This window comes from Nicotiana sylvestris, chromosome 11, assembly GCF_000393655.2.
Source record: "Nicotiana sylvestris chromosome 11, ASM39365v2, whole genome shotgun sequence".
NCBI classification, from domain to species: domain Eukaryota; kingdom Viridiplantae; phylum Streptophyta; class Magnoliopsida; order Solanales; family Solanaceae; genus Nicotiana; species Nicotiana sylvestris.
Window position 1 is genome coordinate 30,784,599 of NC_091067.1, and position 9,193 is coordinate 30,793,791.

At 36.9% G+C, this 9,193-nt stretch overlaps 1 protein-coding gene across 1 annotated transcript; it reads left to right on the forward strand.

Moving 5' to 3' along the window:
* The first annotated feature begins 474 nt into the window (after positions 1-474).
* On the forward strand, positions 475-8,592 carry LOC104227453 (uncharacterized). The gene is made up of 5 exons (XM_009779700.2): positions 475-646; positions 4,757-4,956; positions 6,650-6,895; positions 7,656-7,807; positions 8,175-8,592. The coding sequence occupies exons 1-5, from the start codon at positions 539-541 to the stop codon at positions 8,363-8,365; spliced, it is 897 nt and encodes a 298-aa protein (XP_009778002.1). The 5' UTR covers positions 475-538; the 3' UTR covers positions 8,366-8,592.
* Positions 8,593-9,193: the final 601 nt, after the last annotated feature.

The following is a 9,193-nucleotide window of genomic DNA, read 5'->3' on the forward strand; positions in this document are numbered from 1 at the left end:
ATTTTATAATTTTTATGTCCAAATGCCCACTAAAATTCGAAAAAATATCATCGGCTAGTCAAAACCACCGTTTGCAAAGTCATTGAAAAATAGCCACTATTTTGCTGCAACACGAAAAGTTCCAGCATAATATAATGGAGATTGGAGCACCTATTATGCTGGAAGTCTCCAGTATTATATACTGGAGTTCCAGTATATGGAATATTATTCGGATTTTGAACAATATTTTTGTTCAGATTTATCTTTACATGAAAAGTGACTAAATTTCGATTACTTTTGAAACTATAGCTATTTTTCAACGACCACTTGTAAATCTGGCTATTTTTGAATTTCTCCCCTAAAATTCTTTGGACCAACTCCAAACAGGCTTTGATGATTCACCAAATAAATCAACGTGGCAAATCTCCATTGGTAAAGACAGTGAAATAATACGCAGCTGAAATAAAGACAAAACTCAAAAAAACAATTAAAAAGAGTAAACTCTGATCTTCAAGAACGAGAGAAGCAAAAAAAGAAAATAGAGAAAAGCTTCAATTCAATGGCGGAAGAACATGAAAATCACACCTCAACCTCTCAGCAACAATCATATTCTTCTGCTTCCTCTTATCAAAAATCTCCACAAGAACCCCTCAACAAACAAACCCAGGTACCCATTTTTCTCTAATTAAAGATTGATTTTTTTTATTTTTTATTTTATTGTTTTTGGTGAATTCACGAATTGACTTTTGGTGGAAAATATTTTGTTGGGTGTGTTTGGTTTTAGTTTCATTTGAATGTTTTGTGCTGATTTACCCCTTTTAATATTTTTAGTTTATTTTATATTTTCCAATTAGATGTGTGATGAGCAAAGCAAAATTTTATATTTTTGGTGGGAGATTCTGCTAGGGTATGTTAGAATTGATTTTAATGTTTTGAGTTGATTTGGCTTAAAAAGTCCTTGTATACCATTTGTATCTACGATCCAAAAAAGTCCATAGAAATTTGGTTTTGATTGTAGAATCTATATATTTGATGGAGGTTTAGCTTTTTGGCATTTTTTGCCCGTGAATTTCGTGAATTTGTTCAGCTTTATTGTTGTAGCTGATTTAAAGATTCTGATATAGGCCAAACGAGTAAGTAGAAAAAATGTTTGCTATTTGAAGGTAAAAGAGTTAAGCTTTTGGGTTGCCTTGGTACAAGATAATTATCAGAGATTCCCGGCTTATATTTCCTACTTGCTTTTTTTGGGTGGGGGGTTGGGGTGGGTGGGTGGCGGGCGCTACAGTAAATCTCATGGCTGAACCCTCTTCAAGAGACAATACCGGCGCTTTCCCACTTTGCTCCCCTAATGACTTGAAATGCGAACTTCTAGGTTGAAAGTGGAGTGCCTGTTGGCCAGTGGAACAACCTCACTTGTCAGTTTCTGGGGTTAAATCTTTGGAGTTCTGTATTTTTCAAGTGTCAGAACACTAACCTCTCTTGTACACATCCCTTACGCACCTGCCTTTGAGTGTTCCACTGTACACCAACCTTACACAGTGGAAGTGAGCAACAGTGAAGAGAAGTGCAGTGTCTTGGAAGTTACTTGTCTTGAATAAACTTAATGAAACTCTCGATTTGCTTGCTTTTGACGTCATTATCAAGGATCCAACATCTCTATTTGTAAAGCCATCAACTGCGGGACGAACATTGGTATGAGTCAATGTCATGTTTACACTAATCGGAGAATATTATTAGTAAATCTCCATGGACTTGCTAAACATATGCTGAATCACTAGACAAAAGGGCGGGGTGGGGTGGGGATCCTATTATCTTTACGGAGCCACTAAATGCTACACCCTCCGTTTGTGATGTACTTTGATTGGGCACGGGGTTTAAGAAAGAAAGAAAGATTTTTGAAACTTGTGATCTAAAATAAGCCGTAAATATTTGTGATACTATAATCATCTCATTAAGGATAAAATGAAAAGTTTAAAGTTAATTTTTTTCTAAATCTAGAAATGTATCATTCTTTTTGGAAAAAAGTAAATAAGCAAGTGCATCACATTAATTGGAATAGAGGAAGTATAATCCTATGGTGTTGGGAGGCTAAATTGCAGATTGAAATGTAGATTTTTTGAAATGTCTATCTAATGTTCAGTCTTTTTTGGTTTTCTTAAGGTTTAATAGGCAAATAGATACTCGTACTTCCACAGAATTCTGTTGCTGAGCCCAACACTAAATCGCAGATTAAATGTAGACTTTGTTTCTGACCCCCAACACTAAATTGCAGGTTAAATGTAGATTTTTTGAATTGTCTATCTAATGTTGAGACTTTCTTAGTTTCATAAGATTTAATAGGCAAATAGATACTCTTAGTTGCATGGACTTTTTTCCTGGCCCCTCAACATCACGAGTTTTCATCCAGACACCTGAACATATTCAAACCTGTGTTTAAAACACCTACGACCATCCATGTTCCTCACTTGCTTGACGTGGATGACACATCTCTCTTTCTTCCTTTAGATAAACTTTATTAATTTAATTTTTGTATGGAAAAACCATTGGAAGTGGCTAATAGGGGATTTTACAAAAGCTTGCCGAAGTGGCCAATTCATCCGGTAAGAGTTTCACTGGAGACAATCACCATTACATTTGGACTCTTCACCCATTAAATCTCTCTCCCATCTCCTTCCCTGTAATGCCGCCCCATTCCCTGAAAAATAACTCAGGCAGTTCCCTCAAACCTTCTCCATTGCCACAGTATAAACCCACCAGGCACACCAACTTATATCCACCATCCTCACGGCCAAAAATTGCCCTTCCTCCGGTTTTTTGAGCCATTCTTCTTCACCAAGAGGAAACACCAGCAATACCTCCCTCAGTTAGAGCCTCTCACATCCAGCAGTGCCAAAGAAAGTGGGATGGGAAGAGGAACCAGAAAGGGGAGGGAAAAAAACTCAAACCACATTCACTTCTTTAGTTTCAACTTATGATCATCTGGATGAACATTAGTGTCAGCTTTTTCATGGATGGACAGATCTAGGAGATTCCTTTGGCTGGACCTCTCTATTATGCAAATCTATAGGTTTCATATGCCCTGCAATTATGATGGTTAGGAAGGTGCAAGCACAAGAGTCACTGCCATTTAGATCTTTCATCAGTGTTTCCAGTGTTAGAGATCAGACAACATAAATTGGTCACAAAAATTGGAAGTTCTTGATAATGAGAAGGGAGAAACTTCTTTGAAGTTCAGCTGCTGAAATCCACTTTGATGATTATTTCTACTTCCAAATCGATGAATCTGTTGGCAAAGAAAGGGATGGGGAAGGGATGTAGGAGGTGATGGAGCAGAGAGGTTACGTAGTAGCGGTGAAGGAATTTTTAGGGAATGGGTTTGTGTGCATGTGGAGGGAGGGTGTGGGGTGGGGGGCAAGAAAGAAGAAGAGAATGGGGTAGGGGGAAGGAGAGGGAGGAGCAGTTTTGTTTAAGAATAAATTATTAACTTTAATTTTTGTTAGTTTTCTTTTCATTACTTTTTTACTTTAATCTTTCTTTTATCAAAATCACTACCATTTCACTCTCTTCACATGCTTGTATTTCAAGCATTTCTTCCAACTCAGCCAAATTGATGCCACATAAGCTTGGTCAACGCTCAGAGGTGTTCAAAACATTTGTTTTGATCAAGTTGAAGTGTCTGGTTGAGAACTCATGAAGTTGAGGGGTCGGCAATAGAATTTCGTGCAAGTACGAGTGTCTGTTTGCCTATTAAGCCATTTCTAATGTATTGACGCAATGATTACTGTTTGTGCTTCATATACAAGGGATCGCATTTGGAATATGCTTCCTTTTTGTGTTTGCACCCTTTATTATAGCAATGATGTAGTAGGTAATCAGAAAATGGTTATCAGTTACATTTGGATACAACAATGATATATTTTGCGATATTACTTTAACTAAAGAAAAATAAAACTGATGATATTTTGCAATATTGCACATGGGCAAGAAGGATATTTCAGAACAGCCTGATACTGATTGGGATTTAAGAACCAAGAAATAGCTCATTTAGCACTGCACATCCTGCTTAACTCACCATTCTTATTTTTGTTTGGATTTCTCTTTTAGATATGTTTAATCATATTAAATAAGATAGAATTAGATAAGTTTACCCACATTGCTTGTGGCATTTTTCATTTTGGTTTAAAACATGAGTATCCTATAAACTTGGCTCCCAATAATATCAAATTAAAAGAAGTTCTCCTTATCCAACTTATTTTTTCCCACGGGTACTTTTGAAAAGACTAGAAAATATATCTTTCATAAGCGACATGGCTTAAATCTGCTAGGAGAAGAAACTCCTTATCCAACTTGTGGACCGTAAGAATCCCTTTTTAGAGTAAGATTTGTCATTAAATCCTACCTTCTCATTATCTGGTTATTGTCTGGCATGTATCAAATCAAGATTAATGGGGTGGTAATTTGGAAGAATAACTTGGAAAGATGCTTCTCCGTTATGAACTTGGTTGCACCTCTTACGATAATCCCTTAATTTGGCAGGATTATAAATCTTTGTCCATGTCTAACAGTGCCATCATGTGATTGTCTTTATTAGGCCCTTTAATGTCAGAGGCCAGCCTTTTGGTAGGCAAATGCCTTTGTAACTTTGAGAGTCGGGACATTTTTCGACCACAGACTTTTTCCTTTTCCTTGGATTTATTTATTGCCTAGTGTCTTATGAAAGAAACTTCTTGCTTGCATTTGAGAAGTTATTCGCTAATTATTTTATCTGTTCTTGTAGCTCCCATCATTTCATGGTTCACCCTTATTAAATTATCAGATGCTCCAATCCATGTATCCTACACAGCTTCCTGGAGCTTTCAATACACAGCCAATCCAGGAGGAGTTGAACCGTGGACCAGGCCTTTATGCTGTACCTATGGGACAATATGGAGGGTTTCCACCAAATACTCTAATCCCATTTACTTACACAGTACCTACGTAAGTGTCCCTGGGCCTTCAGATCTAGCTTCTTCTGTTGTATAAGTTGTCTTCGTCGTCATCATCTTGCATAGCCTCTGTAATTGGCATGGCTGACTTTCCTTCCAAAACAACACAGGAATTAAACTGTCTAGTCATAAAGGACCTTTATGTTTCCTTATTTTCCATTGTGTCATTGAATTAATGACATCATATTCAGCTCGCTGCTTCAATTGTTGTTTTGTACTCAGGAGCTAGTCCGAACTTCTTTGTAATTTCTGCATCTTCTTGATGCCATCAATCTAACACCTTACTTCATAAAAAATAAAAAAAAGATTAATGTATCTGCCTAGTATAACACAGGTTCTATATTTGATGTAGCAAGAATTGCTGACTTCTTCGCAGTATTTATCAATTAACGATGCTTTTAGTTTTAGTCAAAGCTAAAGTTCTCTGTTCAGGTGTAACAACATGTCAGGTTTTTACAAGGTTTTTGTTCTCTATTCAGGAGTAACAACATGTTGGGCTTTTGCAAAATTCTCTTCTGCATCAGTAAAAGTGTGTTTTAACCATTTTTGTCCATTTCATCAATAGGTGTCATTTCACGGGCAGATTAACACTTTTGGCTACACAACGGAAGTGTGGTAACTGAAGTTGCCGAAGCCTAGCTTACTCGCACCTTAAAAATAATCCAAGAATAGGAAATTAATAATTAAAAAAATGAGAATAATGACAAGAACGGATGGAGCTTACCTGTCACAGTCCATTTAAGTCGGAATGAGGATAATGTAGATACTGAAAAGATACTGACACCTTCCAAGATTTTCTTTACGTTAGAAATGTTCGACACCCCTTTGGCTTGTGAATTTATTGGGAAATTGAAGTCCAAACTTGCATATATGAATCCTCACTGACCATGTCGTTCCATTTAAGCTCTCCTCAGATAGTTCTCTTAAATTCTGGAAAGTTATGTTAGATAGCTTTTGTAGGTTAGTAATCTTGGGATCTAGTTAACTTTTGGATCATGTGGTGGGGAGGGAGAAAAATCGTGAATCTGATTTATTTATTTGAATCGAAGAACTTTATCTTTTTAATGATGACATATGTGGCATTATATCATCATTAAGGTTAAACTCCAGAATCAATCGCACATTGATAGGGAGCCTAATATGGAAATGTACTGTGTTGGACAGATTTAGGTAACTCTAGTGCCTTTTCCTATGCATACTTGGCACCTTTTTTGGTGCTGATTATTAATAATACTACTTTTTATTTTACCTGATCAAAAAAATAAAAATATGTTACTACGCTAATTTCTTTTTCGATTCACCCTTCAGTGTTCGTGTCTTTAGTTGTGTATCTGATAATGGTTTTCATTATTACTTGTAATGCTTGAAAATATACAGTGGTTTGTTACCATTGTTGTAAATATTATCTACTTAAATGCCATTAGCCTAGAATACTAGGGATGAAGCAATACAAACTTCTTGTGCACGTGGCAACTAATAGTTATATATCCAATTAATTACATGCCATGTTATTAATATCTTTGTTCCGTTCATTTGCATATCTAGTCTGACAAAACATGAAGCCCTGATGTTGAGTGCATAAACGGGAAGTATTGGAAATTGTGATCTTAAGTTTCTTAAGAAGGTTACTTCCGTATAAAATCCTACTCCTTTCTAAAAGAAAAAAGCATGGCTGCTCTTGACAGTGGACCTAGTACTCCAGATAATGGGACAGTAGGTGAGGAGCAAGGTCAGATGGGACAGCAGCAGCAGCAGCCTCTGCAGCAACAGCCTGGGCCACAACGTCAAATAGTTGTCAGAAGATTTCAAATTGCATTTCAGCTAGATATTTTGCTTATTTTGAAGCTAGCTGCGGTGATATTTTTGTTCAATCAAGATGGATCGAGACAGAGGCTTGTTCTGCTTGTGTTCTTAGCTTCGCTTGTCTACCTGTAAGTATTTGTCGGTTATGATCACCTTTTTAATATCCTTCTCATTTATTTATTATTTTATTATGAATAAACAATTTGGTCTTAGAAAGCTGTTGTGAACGTTGAGTTTTGTTTGGATGTGTCAAATGCTGCAAACTGTAGAGAATATCGAGCAACCAATTTTTGGATAAAATTACTACACATATATATACTGTTAACATAACCTATATGAATTAGAATGTGGATATCCTAAAAGATAACAATAAAGCTGGTCCTTTTTCTTTGAAAAAAAGAAGCTAGTTGGCCCTATATTGGTTTTCTATTTGTATCGTTCTCCTAAATAGCATTCAGATCTCCACTTGCTTTTATAGTCTATAATATTCCTTAGTTTCCTTTCTTGGGCATAGCCTTTTGGTGCTTTTTGTATCCTTCTGGTCTCTCTTAATGATTGTGGATTGCTAGAGTGCATTGTTCATTGTCTTGAAGGTGAACCCTCTAGCTTTTCTCCCGATCATTTTTGCTGGTTTACTGGCCCCATTGGATATGTCTACACCACAAGTAACCAACTCGTTTAAGTGTCTTTAGTGCTATAATGCCTCTACAGTTTTGTATTTGTTAGTTGTTTCTTTTAAGGATAAAATAATATAATGTTATGTATTTTAGTGGAATGAACAATGAAGGAGGGAAGGCTTACTGTTATGTTGTTATGTTCATTGAAATACATGTAATTTATATAATTTGTCATCGAGTCATGCCATATATTTTCTGTTGGTGATTGTAGATATCAAACTGGAGCTCTGGCACCTTTGGTACGATGGCTTTCACAAGGAATGCAGAGGGCAGCTGCACCTCCCCACCCACCTAGGCCGGCTGTCAGGGCAGATAATGTACCAGCTGCCGGAAGGCAAGGAAATGGGAATGTTGCAGCTGGAGGTACGTCCGTTCAATTCATGTACGATGAACAGATAAATGCATCTTAGGTGGTGCACATGGGGACTCTGGGCTTTTTGTAATGCCCAGCACCATCTTGGGGCATAACCATTTACATTAATTATACGTACGCTCTCGAAAGAAAGATAACACATTGCAGGCTGGAGTACTGATAAATGGATAGCTAATGGCAATTTCAATGCTTGGTTCTTTCTTTATGTGTTGGTTTCAAAATTTTAATCCCTCGTTGCAAAATTCATGCTTCAATAAAGTTGTTTTCATGTCAGTCTTGAATGTCACCTCGGAACGGCGCCCTTTATTGGATTACTTCTAAGCATAAGATTTAACTCTTTATTATTTGTTCTGACAGAGGGACAACCTGGAGGCGAGAATGAGAATCAACAAGGTAACGACGTAAATAGGGTAGGCGAGAACGAGCATGCAGCGGAACCTGGTGCTGCTGATGGTGGAAATCGCTGGTGGGGTATTGCAAAAGAGATACAAATGATTATCTTTGGGTTCATCACTTCTCTTCTTCCAGGTTTTCACAACATTGATTAGACTGTACAGATCAAAGTAGCAGTAGATAGCAAAGAGAGGGATAATGAGAACTTTCCTTGTTTCCATAATTTCAGTGGCCAGTTACTACTGCTAACTTGTGTTTGTGAGAACATTAAATGTACTGATAGATATATTCTCTCCTTTTTGGTCATAAGTTTGCATGTCAGTCTTGCTCTCAGTTTGATTGGCAAGGCTTTGTGTTTAATTAAAATGGAAATAGTTGCTAAGATCTCTTTCGTTCGTTTATAATTGAGAAAAAGGTCGAGAAGAGAGAGAATGATTATTGTGGTGAATAAAACATGCCAAATTCATTTTCAGCATGAGACATAACTTTTTATCGTACGTAACTCATAAAGAGTAGTGAACTAGGGATCATATTCTAATTGGTTTGATGATTCCGACCCTCCTTTTAGAGGACCTTTGTTTTACGTGGATAAAGAAAGTATATTCTAATTCTTGGATTAATTTATAGGCAAAATACATAAACGGCCCCTTTACGCTGACATGGCAAATTTTGTGTATTACACTCGGATTGGAGCGCGTAAAACTTTTTCAAATTAGGTTTATCCTTTTTTTCCTTCCAAATCTCAATGTGGACCCCACCTCCTTCTTCTCCACACCAGATCTTTCTTTCCACCTTCCCCTTCCATGTCATAAAACCATCAGGTAGCGCCACCACAAGATATCCATTGAGCTTCATCATTTTCGGAATTACATAGATAAAGCATATTTTTTACTTTTCTTTGTTCCATAGAAACTCATAAAGAAAAAAACACATCCTGGACAGAATTTCCCTCACCATCACAACCACCGGCCACCACTAAACAA

Bases quoted from the DNA above. Each gene is read 5' to 3' on its own strand.
- LOC104227453 (XM_009779700.2), top strand. From the start codon at position 539: ATGGCGGAAGAACATGAAAATCACACCTCAACCTCTCAGCAACAATCA. The intron at 647-4,756 runs GTACCCATTTTT...CTGTTCTTGTAG, and splicing joins CCCTCAACAAACAAACCCAG to CTCCCATCATTTCATGGTTC. The intron at 7,808-8,174 runs GTACGTCCGTTC...TTGTTCTGACAG, and splicing joins TGGGAATGTTGCAGCTGGAG to AGGGACAACCTGGAGGCGAG.